Source organism: Podarcis tiliguerta (genome assembly GCF_965153285.1).
Source record: "Podarcis tiliguerta genome assembly, chromosome: Z".
In the NCBI taxonomy this organism is placed as follows: domain Eukaryota; kingdom Metazoa; phylum Chordata; class Lepidosauria; order Squamata; family Lacertidae; genus Podarcis; species Podarcis tiliguerta.
The window spans coordinates 4,015,784-4,042,086 of record NC_139553.1 but is presented as its reverse complement, the minus strand read 5'-3'; the positions used below and the strand labels follow the sequence as shown (position 1 = coordinate 4,042,086).

The 26,303-nt window shown below is 43.9% G+C and overlaps 1 protein-coding gene across 2 annotated transcripts in view; it reads left to right on the top strand.

Annotated features, from left to right (window-relative positions):
• The window catches only part of ENG (endoglin), a 51,548-nt gene extending 30,040 nt beyond the window's left edge, over positions 1–21,508 (top strand). The window contains exons 5-15 of one of the 2 annotated variants that reach the window (XM_083423065.1): positions 186–351; positions 1,467–1,608; positions 3,399–3,579; positions 5,453–5,598; positions 6,743–6,883; positions 8,215–8,253; positions 9,296–9,409; positions 9,882–10,124; positions 10,657–10,717; positions 18,270–18,365; positions 19,405–21,508. In XM_083423065.1, coding sequence (XP_083279191.1) covers positions 186–351; positions 1,467–1,608; positions 3,399–3,579; positions 5,453–5,598; positions 6,743–6,883; positions 8,215–8,253; positions 9,296–9,409; positions 9,882–10,124; positions 10,657–10,717; positions 18,270–18,365; positions 19,405–19,523 — 1,448 coding nt within the window. In that variant the 3' untranslated portion in view covers positions 19,524–21,508. The remainder of the gene's footprint in view (positions 1–185; positions 352–1,466; positions 1,609–3,398; positions 3,580–5,452; positions 5,599–6,742; positions 6,884–8,214; positions 8,254–9,295; positions 9,410–9,881; positions 10,125–10,656; positions 10,718–18,269; positions 18,366–19,404) is intronic. The other variant, XM_083423066.1, reaches the window with a different exon arrangement.
• Positions 21,509–26,303: the final 4,795 nt, after the last annotated feature.

Below are 26,303 nucleotides of genomic sequence, written 5' to 3'. Positions count from 1 at the left end.
TAAATCAGCACACCCAAATTTTATGCAGGCCCGTATCCTCTTTTTCTTAGTTGATGATTTCCTCTTTTTTGATGATACATAAAGAGTCGTATCATTGCATGTGTTTTTCTCTTATTGAGCATCAGCTATCTCCTTCTCTTTCTGCCTGAGCAAGTTTCCCACAGTTGTTCTTTTGTGTCCTTCAGAGCCCAGCTCCTCCGAGGAATGTGTACCTGAGAGCTATTTTGATGCTGAGCCGTACCTAGAGGCTGAGTTTGACTCTGACAATACCAAGAGCTGTCTGGATTCCACTGTACACCCTGGAAAAGAGGCCCACATCATGTGGCTCCAGCAGAGTCCTCCAGAATCTGGGTAATTTGGTTGCATGGATCTAACTTCTGACTTGCGAGTAAATTATGCAAATAATAATGTTCACATTTCCACCAGTTTTGTCCTGCAATATTCTTGAGTGGCTTATGACATTTTTGGCAATGATCAGGCTGCAGAAATGGGTAAGGAAGAAGGCTTGAGATGATAGTACAGGTCCCCAATGTATAGCCATTTAAGAGACTTACCACAATAAACATTTGGTGCTTCCTGGTGCTCCCCAAAAAGAAAGAAACTGTAAAGAGGGAAGACTGGTGTTAATATATATTGGCAAGGAGGCACAGACTTGAAAAATTGGAGGGAACAGATAAGCCGATAGATATGGGGAATATTATATTCAACTCAGTAGAAAAAATAAGGACACACCCACCTTAATAGAAGTACATAAGTCTTGATAATGATCAAAAGGTTGGCCAGCCCAAGCCTGAGGTTCCCTAACTTTGCAACATTAGGAAGTAGATAAATTAACCTTAACAATTATAAAGGGAAGGAAACTTAGGCTTTTAGATCAGAATTCATAGTGATACACAGAAAGATCTGCCTCAATAGATACTGTAAGGTTGATAACCTTAATGAAAAAGAAAGAGCAATCAACCTTATAGGTGGGCCTTAATCAATTTTGATAGATCAGCTTAATAGCGAGGTAGCATTAGTAAAGGTAGGGAAGAAGAAAAGTCTATTCATATTCTAATCTATGGTCAACTGGGAGACTAATGGACAATTTCTGGTGTCTACCAGTTGTGGAAATTTTTGTGAAGAGGCCTTGAGTAGCTATGTCTGTTGAACCATTAGAGATTGTGAGTATTGCTTTGCCTTTGTAAATTTAAAACACACCAGTGGACCATGAGAAGTCTTGTTGAAAATAACAACAGAGCAGACTACACAAGACCAAAGCCAGCCTGCCTCTGATGTTAATGCCTTACACGATGCAGGTGACAAACACAGGTTTAATAGCAAGGTGGGTGTCATGTTGGTGATTAACATGTTATTCCAGTCTGGTCTACCAAAGGGGGATCTGCTAGGTGTTGCATGGGCTGTTAAAAAGAAATACCTTGCTCAACAATGAGCTCTTATCATTTATCCTTGGGTTTGTTCTCCAGCACACAGGCTGTGGATCTGAACATCAAAGTGACGTGCAGTAATGGAAAACCAGCTAAGGAGCTGACCACGCTACTGGTGCTTAAAAGCCATGAGAGGATGTTTTGGAACATTGATCAGATGCCTGAATATGTGAAATTCATGGTAAGAGTGGGAGAGAAATGCCCTCTGGCTGCTGAAATTATGGGCTTAGAACTTCATGATTACTATTATTCATAAACGCAAAGCTAGATGTGTTGAAGCAGAAGGCCAGACAAAAGGGGCATGAAGGGGGGCATTCAGCTCCTGGGCCTGAGATTTTCCACCTCTGCCTTACATTTAAGAAGACTATTCTGCTTCTCACAGTGGCCAATGAGAGGGCTATGGGGAGTCCACAAGTAGGGCACGAAGGCCTCTGCTATTGAAGCTCCCTGCAGGAACTTGTATTCAGAGGCAGACAGAGTGGTGCAAGGGTGAAACATCTGCCAGTCACACCAAACTCTGATTAGGGCTGGCCCAGCACTTTTCAGCCCCTGAGGCAAAACCTGAAATGGCATCTCCCCTCCCCACCAGGGAAGAATGGGGTCAAGGAAGACCAATATCAGGAACAGGGGGGGAAGGAAGGAAGGAAGGAAGGAAGGAAGGAAGGAAGGAAGGAAGGTCAACATTGAGAGATGCTGCCCTGGTGGACCCTGCTGCCTGAGGCGGTTGCCTCATGGACATTGTAGCCAATGCTGCAATAATGGGCATTGGTAAAAAGGTAAAGGGACCCCTTACCGTTAGGTCCAGTGACGGATGACTCTGGGGTTGTGGCGCTCATCTCGTGTTATTGGCCAAGGGAGCCGGCGTACAGCTTCCGGCTCATGTGACCAGCATGACTGAGCCGCTTCTGGCGAACCAGAGCAGCGCACTGAATCACCGTTTTACCTTCCCACCAGAGCAGTGCCTATTTATCTACTTGCACTTTGACGTCCTTTCGAACTGCTAGGTGGGCAGGAGCTGGGACCGAGCAATGGGAGCTCACCCTGTCGTGGGGATTCGAACCGCCAACATTCTGATCGGCAAGCCCTAGGCTCTGTGGTTTAGACCACAGCGCCAGCCACATTGGTAATCATGTGCTAAAGAAACAAAATTCTTAGACACTGTTTTTCAGGAGAGGAACAACATAATAGGTAAAACCGTTACAATTCCCCAGCTTTCATCACAGAATACATTCACAGAGGAAAATGAAAACGTACTCTTCTTTAATCTTAAGAGGGCCTACATTAGTGGTAGTGAGGATTCTGATGGCATGTTAGTCGAACGGCCAAAGGGATTCCCCAAGTTGCTCTCAAATTAAAGACTCACTCAAAAGCTTGCATATTAAGTTGAAAGAAACACACTTTCACTGTGAACTGGTACAACTTTATTGTAAGAACCACAAGCCAAGCAGCAACGGGAAAGTACAGGAAGCGTACATAAGGATTTGGGCTATCTGACTGCAAAATGTCTATTTTGTCAGAACTTGGTATTGCAATATCCCCATCTGTTAAACTTACCTTGAAGACCTTTTTTAAAATGAGATTTACAATATGTCATGAAGTCCGATCACACCCTGCAGTTCTGTATGTGACTACACATTTGATTTTGATTATATTAAGTTTTCAAAATTTTGCTAAAGAATAAATAACCAGAAGAAGAAAAGGGGCATGGCTAACTTAGCTCTGTTCCTTTCAGTAAGTTTACTCTGAGTTGAACACAGTTGGAGATAATACTTCTGTTGGGCAACTGTGTGCACTACCATGAATGGAAACATATGCTGAATAATAATAATAATAAATTTTATTTATATCCCGCCCTCCCCAGCCGAAGCCGGGCTCAGGGTGGCTAACAACAATAAAACAGTACAAAAGTACAGCACAAACAACACTCTAAAATCATTCATTGCTAAACTTTCATTTCTTTTTCTCCTGTAGGTGTCAGGAAAATACTCCATTAAGAAAATAACCAAGGAGCCAATTAACGGTACTGTCCTCCCAGACAGCAAAGAAGGCCTGATCAAAGAAGCCCGTGACAAGGACTTCGCCTTCATCGCTTCTTACACAGAAATTCCAGCTGCCAAAAGCATCACCCTTGAGCTGGTCAGGGATTGTGGTGGTGAGTTTGCCCAGTTTCAAGTTGGCTACATCAGACCTAAGCATGTTGGTGGCACTTGGCTGGAACAGAGCCAGTGCAGTAAAAACCTTGCAGGATCATTTTCTGAGGGTTCCAGGTCCTACTACAGGATACTAGTCACCTCTAGCATTAATAGAGAGCATGAGACTCTTAATCTCAGGGTTGTGGGTTCAAGCCCCACAATGGACAAAAAATTCCTGCATTGCAGGGGGTTGGACTATGTGACCCTCATGGTCCTTCCAACTCTACAATTCTATGATTCACAAGCCTTCCCTTAAAAATCCTTACGCCTTAGGAACATAAAGGTAAAGGTAAAAATACCCCTGACCATTAGGTCCAGTTGTAGACGATTCTAGGGTTGTGGCGCTCATCTCGCTTTACTGGCTGAGGGAGCTGGCGTTTGTCCGCAGACAGTTCTTCCAAGTCATGTGGCCAGCATGACTAAGCTGCTTCTGGTGAAACCAGAGCAGTGCACGGAAACGTCGTTTACCTTCCCACTGGAGTGGTACCTACTTTCTACTTACACTTTGATGTGATTTCTAACTGCTAGGTTGGCAGGAGCTGGGACCAAACAATGGGCGCTCACCCCGTCGCAGGGATTCAAACTGCCAACCTTCCGATCAGCAAGCCCTAGGCTCAGTGGTTTAGACCACAGCGCCACCCGCATCCCTTAGGAACATAAGAAGCTGCTTTACACAGAGTGGTCCACCTCTGTCAATGTTTACACTCACTGTCAGTGGCAGTTCAAGGTTTGAGACAGGGTTTCCCACCAGCCCTGTGTGAAGATTGAACCTGGGACCCCTGCATGCTCTCACTGAACTATGGCCTCCCCTTCCCTTTCCTTAAAGCTCAAAGTAGCAAAACAACCACCATCCTGTGAAACAAAAGCCCTATCCAGGCATTCACTACCTCATGTGATTAGAATCCCAGACCAGGGGTGTCACTGTGTGTGCTCCAGATATTGCTGGACTACAACTCCCATCAGCCCAAGTCACTATGGCCAATAGTCTGGGATGAGGAGAGTTGCAGTCCAAGCACACATGGAGGGCAACAGGGTGGCTATAGACATGCTCAACATGTTCCCTTGGTCACATTAAAAAAAGCCACCCCTCACATAGAACTATAGATTATGATTGATTGATTGATTGATTGATTGATTACAATTATATGCTGGCCTTCATCCCAAGACACAGGCTGGTTTACAGGATAAAAATACAAAATGAAAACACAAAATATGTATCATAATAAGAACAAAAATCAAACAAATCAATACCCCCCCCCCAGTTTGTTTAATTAGCCAGAGGCCTGAGAGAAGAGGAATGTTTTTGCCTGGTTCCTAAAGATATGTAGAGAAGGTGCCAGGGGAGCCCCCCTGGGGAGAGCATCCCAAAAACAGGGAGCCACTGCAGAAAAGGCCCATTCTTATGTTGCCACCCTCTGGACCTCTTGTGGAGTAGACACACAAAGAACGGCCTCAGATGATTGCTACTTCAGAGTCTGGGTTGGTTCATATGGAGAGAGGTGGTTAGAGAGGTATTGCGGTTCTAAGCTGTTTAGGGCTTTGTATGTCAAAACCAACACTTTGAATTAGGGCCCAGAAACAGAGGAATCCAATCCACATTTTGGGGAGGAAAGGTGTGATGGATATATATATATATCCACCTAGTTCAGGTGTGGTGACCCTTTAGATTGTGGCTAATGGATGAGCACTTTCAATATCCATAGCACTCTGTGGCATTCTGGGTTTTAAATTATTGATGCAGTGTTTTGCAGGTTTAAATAGTCTATAACTTGCTTTGAGGTGTTTTGTAAAAAGTGATGACCAAATATAATAAATAACTGGCACTTAATTTAGAAGGAAAGAAAACTGAGATGACGACACCACCACACAGCAAGATTTCAGTACCGTCCCAGGTGGTTCAAGGGCTGCTACAACTTTGCCCTCCATGGAAGTGCACAGAGAACGCCATTGAGGTAGCATTGCCCAAGTCGCTCTTGAAGGTGAGGAGATTTTCTGCTCATGTTGTGCCCTTCCAAAACTTATAAGCAATTTCCCTTAATATAATGCATTTTTGTAGATTATTTTCACTGATATATGCATTTTTATGGGTACTTTCCTCTAATATATACATATTCGTACACCCTGGTTGGTTGGAGAACTACATCATAAAAATTGGAGAAGTGTGAATTTTGAAGGATAGCTGTGTTTTGGTTCACATGTTAGTATAAGAATTAGGTTGTTTCTTACATAATGCTTGCAAAAACATCTATATTAACAAAAACTGCGTGGAAATTTTATTAGTAAAAAATTTGCACTAAGTTGAGTCTGAGTTTTCATGTAGATTTACTGCAGATTGCTGCATAAATATGGAGAACTTAATTTAATTTTAATTTTTAGAAGAAGTAAGGTCCTATAGACCTGTGTTCTTCAACCCTGGGTCCCCAGATGATGTTGGACTACAACTCCCATCATCCACAGCCAGTTCACCCAGTGACCAATCTGGTTGAGAGGGGTGATTTCAAGTATTAATCATTCCAATCAAATGGGATTTATTCCTAAAGGCCTATTTCCAACCCTGTATACTGACATTTTAATATTATTTTGCAGCTATGAAAGCAGGGTTCCCACTTGTAATATTCTTCCTAGATACTTATAAGGATTTTGACTGCATTGAGTGAGGATGCATTATGAAAGCCTTAGACATCTATAAACTGGGTATCACATTTATTTTGGCTATTTCTAAATTATACACAAAAAAGTATGCGTTAGTCCAAATAAATTCATTTTCAGCAGTATCTATGGAAATCTGTGCTCTGAGTTCAAATGTTACTTTGTTTTTAACTTTTTATTTTCTCCACCTCTCATGCATCATTTATGGTTTTGTTTTTGCGATCTTATTAAAATTGAATATATCATATGAGATTTAGTATTGCCTCCTCAGGGTCATTGCTGTACTTTCATGTTTGTTAAGTTTGTATTTATGTTTATGTCTAATAAAAGCATAAGAAAAAGAGATAGAATTCAATTTAAGACTTGGAAAAATGAGAAACAAGGAGAAAACGAAACTGACAAATTTGTGTATGAGGGAGGTACGTAGGTGCACTTCGCCAAAATAACATTTGCTGGTTTTTTTTAACCCCACAGAGGTCACAACTAGACATCACTGACATGACTTTGGAGGACCCTGACTGCAGAGCAACTGACAACATGACTCATTTTGTCCTAAAAAGCATCGTAGAACAATGCTCTACCAACGTAGAAGGGGGCATTCATGCCAAAAATCAGGTCAGCACAGAAGCTTGCAGGATTCTCTAATGGTCTTTGGGTACCATCTTCCTGTTCAGTTTGCTTGCCACATTTTTTGATCCTGCCCTTCCTCCAAATATTTCATGGGACACTGCCCAGCACACATACACTTTTATCCAGCAACTACCCTTTGAGGTAGATTAAGCTGAAAGACAATGACCAGCCCAAGGTCACACAGTGAGGGAATTCCCCCAGCGAGGTGTATGGTTGGTTTTCAGACACATGCTTGTGTGAGCATGTGGATTAGCACCACTGCTGCATTTTAAAATTGTATTTATTTAACTTAATCATGCTTTTGTCTAAAGTAGCCTTTCTCAGCGTTGGGTCTCCAGATGTTGTTGGAGTACAATTCCCATCAGCCCTGAACATTGGGCAATACTGGCTGGGGCCGATGGAAGTTGTTGTCCAACAACATCTTGGGGCCCAAGGTTAGGAAAGGCTGATGTAAAGACTCTTGATTATATGGAGACTACTAATATATATATAAAGGGGAAAATTGAACCGGGGTCTCCCTAGACCAGCCCTTTAACCAAGGGGTAGTCAATGTGTTGATGTTGGATTACAGCCATGCCAGCTGGACCTGATGAGTTGGAGTCTGACCACGCTGCCTGCTGTAAGGCACTCAATTTTTCTCTTCCTCCCCTATTTCAGAAATGGCAGCAGCAAGGCGTTGGGATAAGTACCGTATTTTTTGCTCTATAAGACTCACTTTTTCCCTCCTAAAAAGTAAGGGGGAATGTGTGTGCATCTTATGGAGCGAATGCAGGCTGCGTGGCTATCACAGAAGCCAGAACAGCAAGAGGGATTGCTGGTTTCATTGCGCAGCGATCCCTCTTGCTGTTTTGGTTTCTGAGATTCAGAATGTGTTTTTTCTTGTTTTCCTCCTCCAAAAACTAGGTGCGTCTTATGGTCTGGTGCATCTTATAGAGCGAAAAATACGGTACCTGTGAACTTTGCATGCCCATCCCCTCCAAAGAGCTCCCAACCTTCCCCAGTTTCATGGCCCACAAAATGTTGAAGGGCTATAACTTGGACATCTGCTACTAGTAGTGTAGATAATACTGAGCTAGATGGACCAACAGCTGTCCAAGTTATACAAAGCAGATGTTCTACCACTGTGCTACAGCTTCCTGTGTTCCTGTGTCACCAACTGAACTTCACTGCTGAGTAATGAACTCAAGCAAGGTCTCTGCAGTCTGTCTGCAGCGCCCCTCCCTCCTTGCCATGAGCTCTAAAGCAAAGCTACCCAACAACATCTGCATCCATGGACTAAGAGTTTAATTAACATTTCTTTTTCATTGTCCCATCAGCTGGTCCTGACCCTGGCTTCGCATCCAGATAAAATTATGGTAAGAAATACATTCCTGCTGAAAACCATCATCTTTTGTATTGTGCTGTTGTGAAAAGATTGTTTTCTATTTCAATAAGGCTGCAACTTTTAGTCAATTAATTGGTTAGATTAAGTCAAAACCTTTTGACTGATTAACAACAGGTTCCCAATTAACCAGGCAGTGGAACTGTTCTTAAAAAAATGATAATTGTTTTTTAAATTCTAAGCTTGCAATTTATTCATGACCTGCTTAGTTGTAAACAGCTGTTTTGTACTGCCATTTTCCCAGTCTAGAAGGATACTCCAAAGACAGCCTTTGAAATATTTCCTTTCCTTGTGAGTCTGTTTCTCTGTGAGGAAAAAGCATTGGAAACATATGGTGTTTTTGAAATCTCTTGGTTATTTACAAATAGGCATGTTTCTTATCTCTATGGCTCCAATATTTTGCAGGTCCTGGAAGCTCATGGGCCATTTTGAGGAGCATAAAATGTTTACTTAAAAATTTATACACCACCATACGGGGAACACCCCCCACAAGTCAACACCAGATTTAGAACAGCGTGGGCCCTATATATTTATATTTATTTATACAGTGGTACTTACTCAAAGTCAGGCCCCGGTTAGATGGGCAGTTGAATTGCCAGCACTATAATGTAATGCACTTGAGAGCATGTGCAGAACGGAAAGCGAGAGGGAGGAGGGCATGAAAATAAGCCAAGGGGGGCAAATTTTGTCCTTGCTTAGGGCACCATATTACCAAAGTCTGTTCCCATCAAAGTTGCTTGCAATTGCCAATAAAAACCCTCCCATTGTCAGTAAAATGTCAAAATACATAACCCAATGCACTTAAACAATAAAATTGCATGCAAACATTCACAAGAGAGAATAGTTTAAATTTACAACGTATGATATTCTGCATACTTAGAAAGCCCCTGAAGTATGTTGAAAGCACAACCTTGTTTTAGGGTGGCCTCATTTTGCTTCCATATCCAAGTTTGATATTAGAAAAAATGATGTGTTAATATGGGACCTGTCTGTTGCCCCTTTATCTTCTCTCATAGGTGCCATTTCAATGTGATCTCCCAGAGACGCTCTTTCTCCATCTTTATCAGACACCTGACTTCAGCTCACCACCCACCACCGTGGTAGAAGTTAACAAAGTCACCTACGTCGAGGTATTGCTGATCCTGTACATTGGGATAGGGAATAAATTTAATATTTAAAGGCAACCCTGAACACTTTGGGGCTTTCTTCTGAGTAGACATGGATAGAATTGAGCTCCCCAAGTATTGTTGAAGGTGGCCACAATGACTATGAGATTGAGATAACTGTGACATTAAATTACAGCTCCTGCAGATTCTCTCCCCCCTTCGCCTCAGAATTCCAGTAATGTCCACTTTATAAAGTTTCAAAAAGCTGTAAAAAAAAAACTTGCAGTCAAAAGCTGAGCTGCTTTATAGGGTCATCAAAAACCCTTGTGGGGGAGGGGGAATTACATAGTCCTGAGCTATATGGCCCAACTCCTGCAAAGAAGGTATGGGAATGAAGAATAAACCAGCTGGGTCATGTAAATCCCAGTTCCAGATTCTCAATTCAAGGGCCAGGTTTGAACACATTCTGCCTTTTCTCCGCCTCCCTTCTCAATAGGTGTCGTTCCAGACAGCTGATGGGAACTCTCCACTTCGACTCCAGGACTGTTACCTGCAAATCCCTGACCAAGCAGCCCCACAGATGCTGATCCGCAGTGGCATGCCAAAAAGTTATTCTGTGGAGATCTTGAAATCCCCCAACACAAAAACCAATCGCTTTAGTTTCATCTACAAGGCTGAAGAACAACAACATTCAACTTTGTCGGCCACACTCTTTTGCCAAGCAGATCGGGAGAACCAGGTGAATATTTTTATTATTTATTTATTCATTTATTAAATTTTATTTGCAACATAACATAAACCCCCCCCACTCCCCCAATACAGAAATCCGCCCTCATTAAATGTGAACATAACATACAATAAGCATAGCATACAACAATACAAGCAACCAAATAAAAGACTTCCTTTATCATGTATCTGGCCTCCTCATTTACTTCTTATAAGCTGTTTCCTTTATGAATAATTATTAAGATTTTTCTAATTATAACTTAAATATCCACAAAGATCAGAAAATACTTCTCTATGCCACAGGAGCGGCAAGGATCCTAATTGCTAAAAACTGGGAAAAAGAAATTGTGCCAACAAAAAGGGAAAGGCAAGACAAACTGTTAGAGTATATTGAACTGGCTAGATTAACAGAGGCAATTAGAGATAACCCTTTGGCCTACTCGTGAAATGTTCTCTAAGGAAAGCAGAACAGCTGTGTGTTAAATGAGCTAAATATTCGCCTCGTTTTAAAGCTCTCCCCCACTTCCATTCTTTTTCTCTTCTAGCATGGCTCCTATAATGCTTCCATGAAGGTGATGCTCAAGAATCCTGCCTCTCTATCTCGCGGTGAGTTAATTGACCCTTATATTTAATATAAAAGGAACTAGGCTATATAGACTCAGATCAGGACCATCAGGCTACAGTTGAGCATGTTATGAGTACAACGTTTACGTTGTTTATGGTGCCTTGTGCTTTCTCCATGCTTCACACGCAGGATTCACAGCTCATTATAAAGCACCTATTAACCATCTAAGGATAGTCAACGTGGTGACCTTCAGAAATTTTGGACTGCAATTCTCATCATCCCTGACCATCAGCCATGCTGACTGGTGCTGATGGGAGCTGGAGTACCATCTGGAGGGCACCCCATTGGCTACCCCTGGTCTAACAGAACATTTGGGTCCATCAACAAGGATGTGGAACCTGTAGCCCATCAGATGTTGTTGGATTACAACTCCCATTGTCCTTGACCTTTGGCTGTGCTAGCTGGTGCTGACAGAAGGTGTAGTCAACAACACTGGGAGTGGGGCACAGATCCCCCATCCCTGCTGTTAAGGGATCTTGCATGTGATCATCACACCATTACTCAGTTCTTGATTCATTGGTGGCAACTGCATGGAATGGAATACACAGTGCTTCTTTTTCGGGGGGGATGCAAGGGTACACATACCCCTAAACATTTTGTGAATCTAACGGGAGAAGAAACTAAAATTTTAATAGTTTCTTCTCCAGCGTGGTGAATCGTCAGTTCCGTTGTTACCCCCGATGGCAGCCTCATTTCCTGTCATGGTTTTTCCTGAGTCTCAGATGGAATGAGAGTACCCCTAAACAATTTTATTTTTTAGAAAAAAACAACACTGGGAATACATATCCCAGAATGCCAACCTTTAAGTTGGTGGGAAACCTAACTCTGCACATTCTCAGAGGCACAGTCCCTAGGCCCATTTCCTGCCTCCTCCCAGCAACAAACACATTTTTTCCTATATAAAAATTACCGTATTTTTTGCTCTATAAGACTCACTTTTTCCCTCCCAAAAAGTAAGGGGAAATGTGTGTGCGTCTTATGGAGCAAATGCAGGCTGCGCAGCTATCCCAGAAGCCAGAACAGCAAGAGGGATTGCTGCTTTCGCTGCGCAGCGATCCCTCTTGCTGTTCTGGCTTCTGAGATTCAGAATATTTTTTTTCTTGTTTTCCTCCTCCAAAAACTAGGTGCATCTTGTGGTCTGCTGCGTCTTATAGAGCGAAAAATACGGTACTCTATAAATGCTTTGAGGCACTGCATGCTTGATTTTTTTCAGAAACCAAAGAGAACCATGCGGAGTTTGTTTCTCAACAAAACTATGCTGCGAAACATCCTGTGAGCCGAAAGAAAGCTCCCACTCAGAGCAGACCCGCTGAAATGAATAACTTGGGCTCCTTAATTTCCATGGGTCTGCTCTGGGCAGGACTTGGCTGGATGCAACTCACACAGCCTGGATTTTTTCCTAGAGATTCCTAGCTTGCCATGTCAGTTTGAGCGCAGAGTTGGCCAAAGTCCCTGCCATTTCCCTCTGAGAAGCTGGCCGCCTATCTTCCCTCATTCGTAGCATTTCCCTTCACTCCCTATGCCCCCCCCCCGCACTTTAGGAGGCATTTCCTGTCACTCTGCCCCCCCCTCGCACAATTATGGCTTGCTGCCACTGCTACAGCCGTGTGGTGCTTGTGTCTCCATGGTAGCAGCTGGGCAGGAGCCACAGATGGCGACTAGGCTGCACGCTCCGGAAGGTGTGTGCCATGACCTTTGTATAAGTGAAATTCTGGCGGAGGGGGGAGGGGGAGAGGGGGCGCAGAAAGAGGAAGCGAAGTTGGGATATGAGTTGGAACCAACGTAAACGGACATGATAAGGGAGAGGAATGCACACAGCTGATGGCACTGGGGAAACAGTTATTTGATGCATCCCAGTGACAGCACAAGACAAAGAATGTTATCTCCCCCTTTCCTGTCCTCAAGATACAGTTTGATGGCTCTTGCCTGCTCACAACATGTAAAATACACAGTTTTTGATCCAGAAGTCTGTGCAATTTCAGATAAAGAAGACACATGGTAGGCAGAGAAGGGTGAAGGAACTGGATGTAGCCATAAGGGTATGCAAGAGATAAGGCGTCTCTTTGCACAGAGCGAGGCCAGCCCACTGCCGTCTGATCCAAATTGGTGGGAGCTGCCCACTAATTCTCGTTGTCCAGACATTTCCCCCCACATGAGACAGGGAGGGAAGAAGAAAGATTTCACAAGCAAGAGTAGCAACTAACACACCAAGAGCCAGTGACTCACCAGGTGTTTCTGGGAAGCCTGCCTATGGAACCTGATCATAACAGCACTCTCACTGCTTGCCATTCCCAGCAGCTGCCATTCAGGGCATTCAGTCACACCCTGGGCTTGTCTAGTCTCCTTTAAAGCTGTCCACATGAGTGGGTGTCACTACCTCTTGTGGGAACAAATTCAGTTCCTTTTGTCTGCTGTGAATCTTCTGTAATTTGGCTTCATTGGATGTTACCCAGTTCTGGTGTTATAGAATGGGGTGGGTTCGTGGGAGGCTTCTTATGTACACCATGCATATTTTTATACACCTCTATCACTCTATCCCGCCTTACCTTTTTTCTAAACTAACCACCCCCCACCCCAAAAAAATAATGTTACAACTTCACCACATAGGAGAGTTGGCTCCATCACTTTGATCATTTGGGCTGCCCTTTCTGGCCCAAAACTAGCTCTACAATATCTATGCTGAGGTGCATGATCCACACATAGCGTTTCAAGTGTGTTTGCAGCACAGACTAATTGGAACTGCCCTAGGAACTTAATTTATATGCCAAGTTGTAGTAGTTTATATGCCAAGTTGAAGCCGAAGCCTACCTTGAGGTTGAGATGGAAATGCAGGTATCTAGATTAAAACAGACTAGTATGTATCATGTAATATTTCAATAGCAAACTGCATCTTAAGGGCAGGGGAGTAAGGCTTTGCATCCAACGTTAGGCATACTAAGAGAAGATTCATTGAAAAATTAAAGGGCATGACTAACTTTGGTCTAATGCCTTCAGTGAATCAGAGTGGAGTAAGCTTGGATATAATCCATTATATGGACATGTCTAAGGCCACATCCACACCACACATTTATAACACCATCATAACATTTTAAACAGTCATAGGTAAAGGTAGAGAGACCCCTGACCGTTAGGTCCAGTCACGGACGACTCTGGGGTTGTGGCGCTCATCTCGCTTAATTGGCCGAGGGAGCCGGCGTACAGCTTCCAGGTCATGTGGCCAGCAGGACTAAGCCGCTTCTGGCGAACCAGAGCAGTGCACGGAAATGCTGTTTACTTTCCCGCTAGAGCAGTACCTATTTATCTACTTGCACTTTGACATGCTTTCGAACTGCTAGGTTGGCAGGAGCAGGGACCGAGCACCCTATTGCGGGGATTCGAACCACCGACCTTCTGATCAGCAAGCCCTAGGCTCTGTGGTTTAGAGCACAGCGCCACCCACATCCCATGGCTTCACCCAAATAATTCTGGGATGTGTAGTTTGTTAAGGATGATGATATTTGTTAGTAGACTCCTATTCCCACCACAGAGTTACAATTCTCCGGGAATTGTAGCTCTGGGAGCAGATATTTAACAAACAACAGCTTCCAGAATTCTTTGAGGGAAGACGTAATTATTTAAATGCATGGCGTATCTTAGGTTCATTTTGATGGTCACTTTCAGACTGCAAGTGTTTTTTTGGGGGAGGGGGGTTTCAACTGCATATAGAAATTTAGGTTTGTCCAATTAAAGTGGTTTAAAGTGCTCTGTCACCCTAGCAGAACAAATGCACTTTAAAAAAACAACAACTGCACATATATTCTCCAGTTAGAAAAGTGAAGGGAAAATGAATTAACAAGCGTAGGGTGAATGAATGATTAACAGGAAGATGTATATATGCAATGCAAGCAAATCAAAATGAATGCTTAGTAAAAAAAACCATGTAGAGACTACCCTCCCCATAAGTTTTATTCAAGCAAATCAGGATAAATGATCGATAAACATGTCATCTCAAGGAACCAGGTAGATACAACCCTATCAACTAGAACTTTTGCATTCCTTGGCCAGAACAGCAGAAGGCAGGAAACAGGTTTAATTTCTACCAAGTTACCAAACAGAATATTGTCTGTATGTTTTTACATATATCTCCCTAAGGGAAAAGGCTGCAGATTTCCAAAAAACAAAGAAAGAAAATATGCTAAACATTCAGGGAACATGTCTGAAGCTGCCGGGCCCCCCTAGCCCTGGCAATGTATTTATGCTCTCCAAAGTAGCTGGACAGTTAAAACTTGTGCGTTTTCAGTTTGAATGTAGATGCTCAAGTGTTTCTGTCACAAAACTCTCTCAGGACAGCCTCTCTCTCATCCCGCTTTTCCTGCCTTGCTGCCCCTGACACCACTGCAGCCTTGTGGAAGTAATTTCTGCCAGTGATTGCATGACAGGGTGAAGTGTGTCCCTCCTTGCTTACTGTCCTTTGTCAGGCAGAATTGATTGAATTACTGGCCTCATCCAAAAATGGATGGATTCTGGTCATCCTGATACCTTAAATCTTCCCCTTCCTGCCTCTGTTTTGCACGTCTCCCTCAGGACGGGAAAATAACAAAGCAAGGAAAAGCTTTTGACACGAACCCAGCCCCAGTGGGGACTCACCCGGCACATCACACACGTCTGCCATGCTTTCATTAGACCCTGAGTCTCTTTGCTTTGTTTGTGTATGTGCTTTTTTACAACTTTATCTAGAAGCCTTGAGTGTCAGATTGGCTTTTGAGGCAGGAGAGGAGCCTTGGCGGAGGCAGCATTCACACATGAATTCTAAGCTATGGTTTGTTTGACTAGGCACCAATTGTTTCACAAATGAGCTTGCTTCGTTTTCCAGCTACTCTTGCTTCATGCATCTGTAGCTTGGAAAGCATCTGGGATGAAGTAGTCCAATCATGATTAAACAAGGGTTTTGGTTTGGACATTACAGCAAGCCATGGTTAGCGCTGCCATATTTCAAAAAGTGAAAATCCGGGCACAAAGTTGTTGAACTTTTTTGGCAAAATCACCAAAGAAATTCACCATTTTTGAACTATTTCTAAGGGAAATCGCCAAAAAAAAACCCACTGTCAGCATAGGTTTCCAGATGTCCAGATTTTCCCACACATTTTGCCGATTTCCACCCAGACACTGCTTCTGACTGCAGTATTCCGGGTATGTCCAGGAAATTCCAGACATATGGCAACCCTAGCCATGGTTTGTAAGCCACTGATAAATCCAACTAAAGTATATTGAGATTGGGTAGGGAAGAGAACAGTCATTCTATTAATGCAGTGATATAAAGAAACAAAACTTTCTTTCCAAAGAAACAAACTTTGGTTGGTCTACTCTACTTGAATGGATTCGAGTATCAAAGCACACTAAATAAACCATGGCTTAATGTTGGCTTAACCAGGTCATAATTTCTTCAGGGCCTTGAACACCTACCAGACCTCTTTCCAAGGGGTCTGGCAAAGCAGCCTGAAAAACAAATGATGACTAGCTCTTTAGATGAGATTTTTTAAGGCGAAATACATCTCCTTTGAAAACCATTTATAAGAAGCAAGTCATCTAGTTACACACACACACACACACAGAGAGAGAGAGAGAGAGAGAGAGAGAGAGCAAATAGGAATATATTGCTTGTACTGAAGTGTTATTTACAGAGATGGCCATATCATGGCAAAGTAAACAGGGTGTAGTTGTTGTTTAGTCGTTTAGTCGTGTCCGACTCTTTGTGACCCCCTGGACCACAGCACACCAGGCACTCCTGTCTTCCATTGCCTCCCGCAGTTTGGTCAGACTCATGTTTGTAGCTTCGAGAACACTGTCCAACCATCTCGCCCTCTGTCGTCCCCTTCTCCTTGTGCCCTCCATCTTTCCCAACATCAGGGTCTTTTCCAGGGAGTCCTCTCTTCTCCTGAGGTGGCCAAAGTCTTGGAGCCTCATCTTCAGGATCTGTCCTTTCAGTGAACACTCAGGGCTGATTTCCTTAAGAATGGATACGTTTGATCTTCTTGCAGTCCATGGGACTCTCCAGAGTCTCCTCCAGCACCATAATTCAAAAGCATCAATTCTTCGGTGGTCAGACTTCTTTATGGTCCAGCTCTCACTTCCATACATCACTACTGGGAAAACCATAGCATAGGGTGGCCATATGCAAAAGAGGGCAGGGCTACTGCCTCTTGGCTAGTTGTTCAGAAGAGAGAATTTCACATTTTGCCTTGGCAAACTCAGTGGCTATTTGCCATGGTTGCAAATGTTCCATTTCCAAAGTCGGAGGCAATGTGCCTTTGAATACCAAGCGCTGCAAAACACAAGAGGCATTTGGTTGGCCACTGTGGAAACACAATGCTGGATTAGGTGGGCCTTTGACCTGATCCAGCAGCCAAACTCTTCTTCGGTTCTTAACTTGCTAGAACTTTCTAATTGTCCTTCCCTGCAAATTTTTTTCACTGCTATGCCATTCTTTATGCAAATCTGCAATTCAGGTTGCTTCCAACCTATTTACTGAACGGACATCCTGATTTGATTACATGAAGTTTGCAGGGAGGTTAAAGGACATTGACAATTTGCTGAGCATACATTCTCATTTGTTTGTGGGGAAGTTATCAAGCCATTGTTTTCTCACATTTTTCTATTGCTTTCCTTGGGCCAAAAGTCCAGGACTAATTGCACAATCTGGATTTGCTGGTTTGTGATTCAGTCCCGCTCACAAGATGGCAACAGCCTAGAAATAGTCTCACCTGTAACTAGCTTTTTAAAATGTTTTGCCACCTTGCATTTGGTTATGTCCTAGGGCCAAAGTTCTCAAATGTGAGCAAAATTGAACAATACATGATTGTGGGTGAAATGGCAATAAAAATCTACAGTGACTGCAGGAATCAGTGAAGGGCAGGGTGGAATTAGTCTAGATTAAGAAATGCAAAACACAGCTGTGTGGGATAGTTGAATTACTAAAATATTTTTTTTCCTTAAAAAATAATATTCTGGTCAATACTTAATGTTCTGTTGTTTCAAGCTCAGCAGATAATAATGGCTGGGAGGGAGAACATTTTTAATTAACACCCAGTGGTGAGGAAGAACAAGGCTACGCTTAACCCCACCTGGGCCCCCTTGACTGTTTTGATCAGTGGAACTGGCACTACTACAAGTGCCACACAATATCCTTTCAGCATTGTAAGAACTCAATTGTGTAGCGTGGTAGCACATATACTACGGAACTCCCTGCCACTTGAGATCAAGCAGGAGCTTTCATTGTCCTCTTTTTGGCACCTGCTAAAAACATTTTTCTTTAGACAAGGCTACCCAGATGCTTAAAAATGCTGGCATGAGTTTTAATCTGTTTTAGTATTTTAACTTCTTTTTATGTTTTAATGTATCGTAAACTTTTCCTGATTCTATCTTTTTCTGAACCGCTTTGAGGTTTTTTGCGACCAGGTGGTGATATAAATTTCATGAAGTAAATGAATAAGTAAGGCTGCTGCATGCATGCAATGGCAAAGCCCTAATTGTCGCTTTCCTCCTGTGCAAATCAAGGCCTGGGGATCGGAACTGTGCTGGGAATAACTTTCGGTGCCTTTTTAATCGGAGTCATGCTCACCGCAACGCTGTGGTACATCTACTCTCACACTCGTAAGTACAGGTATCTCTAAGCCACTCCAGTCTTTTTGGTCCATATTTGGGGTTCGATTGAGGTGGGAGGCTCCCCTGAAGTGAAAAGCAAGCGGCCAAAAGCATACAAAGAATATTTGTATGTACATGCATGATTTGAAATTAAGGGGTGAGAGCCATATGCTCAGCCAGGCCATAGATCCATCTAGATCAGTGTTGTCTGCACTGATAGGCAGCAGCTGTCCAGGGTTTTAGACAGGGGAGATTCCCATCCTTACCTGGAGATGCCAGGAGAATGAGTCTGGGACTTTCTGCATGTAAAGCAGGTTCTCTGCCACTCAGCTACAGCTCTTCCCTTAATAAATTAAGGTTACAGTTCTCATTGTTGAGAATAAAGGTCTGGTTTAATTTAAAATATAGCTGCCTTATGCAGAGTTAAACCATTGGTTTGATCTAGCTCAGGATTACACAGCAGCTGTCCTAGGTTTCTGACACGGGGCATTTCCAGCCCTCCTTGGAAATACCAGGGATTATACCTGGGCATAGCTGTCAACTTTTCCCTTTTCTTGCGAGGAATCCTATTCAGAATAAGGGAATTTCCCTTTAAAAAAGGGAAACGTTGACAGCTACGTACCTGGGGCCTTCTGTAATCGAAACATGCTCTACCAATGAGCCATGTCAAATAACAGCTGGCCTTTATTATCTTTGCTCTCTCACATTCCTTCGCTCCTTTCCCACCATTCCTCCAAGTAGAGTAACATCTTGTTGGAACCCAGAACGATTTCTTAATCTCTGTAAAAGAGCCAAGAGAAATCATGAAATGTTTGTCTTCCTTTTCAATTAGCTGGGCCAAGATCTCCCCGCCTTCTTGGGAAAAGGAGGCCTTAGACAACAAGGGGGATTAATCTCTGCATTGCGAGGGTGATGGCTGGTCCAAATAAGGAAGTGCCACCATGTGTTTTCTGTTCCCTTGTCAACCCCTAGTCAGGCCAGCTGTAGAGCATCCCTTTCACACCCCGTCCCTCTTAACATGTTTCGCAACTTGGTGATTGAATTCCAGGTCCGATGGCCAAGATGCAACCGGTCTCAGCAAACCCCCCAGCCTCAGAGAGCAGCAGCACCAACCACAGCATCGGCAGCACTCAGAGCACCCCCTGTTCCACCAGCAGCATGGCATAGCGGGCCCCCAGACGAAGGACTGGGCACAAGTGACTCTCGACACCTCCTTGTGGGCAGTGTCAGAACAGCGGACAAGTTGAACTCCTCTGGGTCAGGCACAGGAAAAGCCTTTTCTGAAAAGAGCTGAAAACAAGCAAAGAGGTTTCATGGTTTCCCCCCTCCCCCCATCCCAAAGCTCCTAATACTCAGGGGTGACTATTTTCAGCCAGCACTTTAAACCAACTCCTTGGACAGCCATCAAGATCTCCAAGAGAAGCAGAGCAATCACACAAGTAAAGACATCTGACCTGTACCTCCTGTGGCGTGAGAGTAGCCGGCCTCTGGCTGCAAAGGTTGCAAGCCTATCCCAGGAGAACCAGTGTCTACCCAAAACCATACAGTGTGAGCAAGTTGATCAATAAACAGAATGTAGCATGCCTTTGGTTTTAGAAGCTGGTTGTTCGTTCAATACCTGTGATTAAGGGGCTGAGAAATTTGGGCAAGGAAGCTGTTGGCTCATCGTCAACTTGGGGACACTTCTTAGTAGCTTCCAAAAATAAAAGGTAAGACTAGACAGGAACCAGTTTCTGAACAGGCTTCAGGGAGGGCTACCATTGTTGTTTAAGCTACCACCTCTGCCCATAATCTCAAATTGCATACAAGTGTGAAACTGGGAGTGTTACACATCCCCAAGACTCAGTATAAGAACCTTCTGAGAAAACGAGGGACAAGTAGAGCCAGTAAATTTGTCCCACCATCTTCTGATGAGGAAGTAGGTGGAGAGAAAAAGTTTGGACCAAAAAGGGAGAGGGAGGTAGCACTGCCTTTTACCAAAACAAAGGGCAAGGAGTCCGGACCCTTTCTATTCCGAAATGATATAGATATAGATATAAATATAAATAATTATACATAGAATATGTTTTGTAATCATGTATACGAGGAAATAATGCTGTGTCTAATCACTTATGGATATGTTTTACGATATTGAGATGTGGGGCAATTTGTGAAAAGACTTCTGTAACATTTTGCTGAGCTGAGTGCTTGACCCAATACAGGTCAGAAATCGGAAGAAAAGCAGCCCAGTACATTTAGACTGACAGGCAGAAGCTTCATTGGGATGTGCAGAGTGGGGAGGACATCAAACAGGCTTAGCTTCACCAGCACGAGAAGAAGGCTGTGGGTAGGAGGAGCTTTGCACAAATTGAACTGCAGAGTTATGGATGAACAGTTGCTGCAAGGCTGCAGTCCTAGGAACATCGGAAACTGCTGCATACCAGGTCAGACCAGGGACAATCTAGCTCAGTCTAAAATGACAGGCAGCGGCTCTCCAGTCCTACCTGGAGATGCCGGGGTTTTTCTGCATTCAAAGCAGGTGCTCTGCCACTCAGCTGTGGGAATTTATTGGCCAGTGGAACCTGACCTCGATATCCCCCCCCCCCAATTCACATTTCTCCAAATGCAGTCCTCAAGCCCTGTAATTTGTAGAAAGAGGCATACATTAGGGTAGAAAGTGCACTAGAAAGCATATACAGTACTGGGGAAAATAACCTACAGAAGTATATTCAGTTAGGGGAAAATGTTTTGCAAAAATGTGTATATTTGGAGAAATTCACACTAAAATGCTGATGGGGATTTCATGGCCCTTTTTTTATATATATAAAAAAAATGCAGACATGTTGAAATGTGGATAACTGAGAGTGGGGTTGGAGGGGGAGCACAGAGAGAAAACAGAACTGTCAGATTTGCCCTGCAGGTGTGTGCTCTGTTGTTAGCATGCCTAACATACACAGAGGAGAGCCGCTTAGAGCACAGAAGACAAGCCCAAGAGACATTGTGAGACCTTCTGCAGGGTGGTCAAAGGAAGCCCCTTCCTCAGCAACCCAGGCAGCATCAAGGCCAGTTATTCCACCAATGAAGGGGTCTATCTGTGTTTTGGTCTGTAAATATTTCTGTGTAGAACAAACTTGTAAGCTCAGTGATTGTATAAATATATATTACATGTTGAATTTGAGTTGTCACAGATCAACTTTATCTGCGGAGCACCTGTGCCATTAATTTGCCTAAGCCTCTAAAGATGGATTACGCCATATAGATTTCAATGCTTTTTCACTTCACTTCGCTTTCAGTTCCTATGTCAGTTTCCCATCTCATCCAAATATCTTTTGTGTTTCCTACAAAGCTGTCTAATATCATAGCATATATCATTGAAACTGCCCCTTTTGTGTCATGGCTAGGTCTATTACATAGCAAGTCAAAAGGTGTCAATGGTCTCAAGCCCTCACCCCTTCATTCCAGATACTTTGCAAAAGTGCATAGTTGGAACCAGTTGGAACCAGAACTGTTTTATGCCTTTCATCTTTGGCACCATGGCTAGATTTACACCGCTATAAAAGACTCTGAAAATGCTCTGCAAAAAAAAACAACATTGTAAAGCTCACAATTGAAAATATAATTGAGTTGCGATTTCAGCTCTACAGCACCATCTGGTGTCACAGTGTCACAAGGCACTTATAACACTGTATTTTGACTAATGTAGCTGAGTTCCAGGTCCTCTATTAAAATTGCTTTACCTTTTAAAAACAGACCTCTACTTCTATAGAAAACTTTTTTTTCAAGATCTACAAATTGGTTATATTTGCGTGTATAAATAAGGGCTGATCTAGCAGAGGCAGCAGTGGTGATGGAGCCAATACTGAGTTCCAAGTCCACCAATGCCATCAATGATACTTTTAAAAATGGGTTGCCTGTGTTTTCTCATTCCATGTAAGACAGCTCGCCTCTAGGAAATTTCCCTTAAAATTATCTTTTGGTGACATGGGACCACCACATGCCTTGCAAAGATAAATTCTTTAAGCTCACCATTATGTTGGAAAGACTCTGGAGAATGAGGTTCCTATTTTCATGTTTGGTGGAGTGTACTGTGGTCCACACATTTTGCAAAAAAGTTTTTATCTGACCTCCAAAATCACAAAACAGTCTATCCCTCCTAATTTGGCACTTGCCTTATCATCACTAGACTTGACCCCCAATTCTACTCTTAAAGCTAAATAATTAATTTCCTTTCTGTTCACAGCAACTAGACTAGTTGTTGCCCAACGACAGAAGGAAACCTCCAATATACCCATAGAAGCTTTGGTTATTAACATCTGGAGCACTGCTCTATCAAAACGCCTCACATACCATAGATGAGTAATCAAGAGCATCTCCAAAAAAGATACGTTTGATGCAATCTGATCTCCCTTTTTCTCTTTTATTGAAGAGGAACAGGATATTTTAATGCCAGCATCACCGCAGAGGTGTCTGTGGAGGGGATGTATTGATTGAAAATGTCCAGCCAGCCAGATTGGAAGTTGGGTTCCTAGTGCGGATATTCAGCAAATAAATGTTATTAATTTAATTAAAAGGCAAAAGAAGAATAGGAACACTTCTGTCTGCCTTCCATAGTGGGTGTCCCTTATGCTAGGGTGATCCAGGAGCCTGGATTCTGTTCTGGAAATTGTAATCAAACAGCAGGATTCTCTGACCAGGCAAAGCCATAGCTGCGGGCGAAGCCTCCAGAGGGGCGCCATTGAGACTCCTAGCCTCTGTGTGTGTGCCAAACTGGGTATTTCACCTGGGTGAAATAAGCCTAGTTTCACCCCTGGGCCAGGTTTCCTATCTCATTGCTCACTGGATGGCCTTGATCCCCGCCATTCACACACTCTCTCTCCACTTAATCACAATAATGTACCTCACAGGGCTGCCACGAGGATTAAATGGGGAGGAGAACCTTGTGTGATACCCTGAACTCCTTGGAGGAAAAATGGGACAGGCATGTAATAAGTAATATAAATAACATTTATCTGACTAGGGATGCAACAAGGCCCTGACTTCCATTCTGGCCCGTGTCCATTCATGCAGCGCCGTTTCCCTTCTGCCACACTTCTAACAAAAACTGTCCACTGAGGCAGAATTTTACACAATTCATTCCACTATTCCACACCACTGGTCTCAATGCAAAGCAAGTATAATACAAATGGGGTGTATGTGTCTCCATTTATGTATCACTTTCGGACTGAAAAACAACAAGCAATGAATGCTAATAATATTTGCTAGACTGATTTCCATCCTGTCTGGGAGACTCAGGAATCAAGAAGATAATGACTTTAAAAGAGAATGGGGAAAATTCATAACTTGGGAGACCATTGTAATCGAAACCATTGTAGCTGGACTTTAAAAATAACTTGTAAAGAAACGAAATATATGGATAATTGAGAGACATGAAAATTGTGGAGAACGTAATGATATGTACTCTTAGGGAAATTATTTTAAGGACTCATGCAGGGAACGGGGGGAAGTCACAAGATTCATAGAATCTCATATATGGATATGTTAAAAGTTTTTTCTTGCTTATTATTTTAAATTTGTTCTTGTAAAAACTAATAAAAATATTTTAAAAGAAAGAAAAAAGATTGATTTCCACTCTGGACATGGGACAAGTAAACACTGGGAACGTCTACTTCTGTAGCTCAGTCTGTAGAGCCTGAGTCTTAATCTCATGGTTATGGGCTCAAGCCCCACAATGGGCAAAAAGATTCCTGCGTTGCAGAGGGTTGGGCGAGATGACCCTCAAGATCCCTTCCAACTCTCCAATTCTATGATTCAATTATTCTCAGACATCTTTACCTCTGACTGGCAGTCAGTCTCCAGGGTCTCAGGCAGAGAATCACCTGCAACCAGGAATTCCAGACTGTACCTGGGACCTTCCAGATGTAAGACAGGCCACCTTTCTGGAAGCCAATGGGGTGATGTTATTATCCAGATGTGGTCACTGAGAACATGTCTTTGCACAGACAGCCCTTCAGATGTTTGAAGTATATGCTCATGCTTTCATACACACTAGAAGAATCACAGCAACACCTAGTGACCATTCAAAGCTTTGCAAGTCGAAGTGCATTTAAAACCGCTGGCTGTTCCAGTCCAGGAAGTGATGGAAGGAAACACAGCCGAGTTTTAATAAACTGAAGCAGCAGAGTTAATAATGGCGGCATATCTTGTGGGTTGGTTATAAGTTCATGTGTTATTTCTTTTCCTCATGCAAAGTGGGTGAAACTCTAAACACAAAACCTCTTTGCAATGGTGTCTCCTTGCATCTCCTTCCCCAACTGCACAGCAGAGAGCGGGTAGGTTGTGGCTGGCTAAGTGCTGCTTTCCCAGGGCATCCTAGGGAGAACATAATAGTGAAGCTGACTCCTATAGCCAGAGATTGAATCTTCTGCTCACCAGCTGGTGACAGGAGGGTTCAATCCTGCTCAGTTTGACTGTGTATGTGTCCCTTAAGGGAACAGTCACATGCAGCCAAAGTTCAGTGCAGGGCTGTTCAAAAGGCCTAACGAACAGCCCATTGCTCTTCTCGCCCGACACCTTGTCTCCCAACAGCCCTGGATTGCTCTGCATAGGTCAACATGGGGCTCTCTCCACCAGACTCTGGTGAAGGCAGGATCCCGCCCCCTCCCCTGGAATCAGTGCAATTCAGTTCAGGATTCAGGCTTTGGCCAGACCTAGTGCACAGCCCTAGGAAGGCTGTGTGGACTTGAACTTGGGAAATCCAGGTGAATGGCTTGGTGCCAATCAAACATGCTCACCTTAACCTACCTAACATGTACACAACCTTCAGAGCCACCAGAGTTGTAGAAGGCAGAGATATATATGGGGGTGGGGGAGAGAATGATCATCTAAAGGGGCACCACAACTGGGTGCTGGCTGCCTGTCCCTATATCCAAATAGCTTGGATAGTCTTGGCAAGAGTCTCCCTGGGTTGAAAATGCTGCTGTTCATGGCCAAGTCAGCGAATGGCAGAACAGCAGCTACCCAGGACTTAGTCCTGGAGGAACATGCTGACCTGGCTTGTATAACAGAGACCTGGCTGCATGAAGCAGAGCAGGGGCATTAATGTCTCTCTTAGCCTTGCTCACCAGGGTTCTTTGCAGTGGCGTAGCGTGGGGGGTGCAGGGGAGGCCGGCCGCACCGGGCGCAACATCTGGGGGGGGGGCGCTCGCACTCACAGCTCTCTGCCCCTACCTGGCTCACTCTCTCTCTCTCACTGTAGTGCTGGCTGTGCGAATCTGATCCGAGCCGCCGGGTCGCTGCCCACTGTGGAGGAGGGGGGGTGCCAGGCGTGCAGTGCGGAGAGAGAGCGAGGGACTATCTGGGGGAGGGACAGTGCAGCGGGGGGGGGCGCAAATTACTTGCCTTGCCCCGGGTTAGGGGGCGCAAATTACTTGCCTTGCCCTGGGTGCTGACAACCCACGCTACGCCACTGGTTCTTTGTACAGCAGAAGCCAAGATCTGGAGGGGGGAAAGTGGTGGAGTTGCAATCGTCTATCGTGATTGCATCCCCCTAACCAGGTGTCCTCTGCCACAGCCTGCTGGGTTCAAGAGTGTATCTGAAGATGGGTGGCCAGGGCAGAATAGGAATCCTGTTGGGTGTAGCACCCACCCCCCACTGCTCAACAGTTTCCTTTCCTGAGCTAGCCAGGGTGGCCTGGGAGTTAGTGCTGGAGCCCCTCTGGCTTGTTATACTGGGGAGTGGGCTTTAACATTCAATATGAGGCTCCCCTGTCAGAAGTGGCTCAGGACTTCATGTCTGCCATGACAATCATGGGTCTTTCCCCAAGTAATTTCTGGCCCTGCTCATGGTACAGGGCACGCTCTGGACTTGGGTTTTGGTGACCTGATGAGTGGAGAAACTCTCTTTAGTTCCGTTGTCCTGTCAGATCTCACGGTGCTCCAAGGGCAGAGAAATAGACACAAACTGCAGAG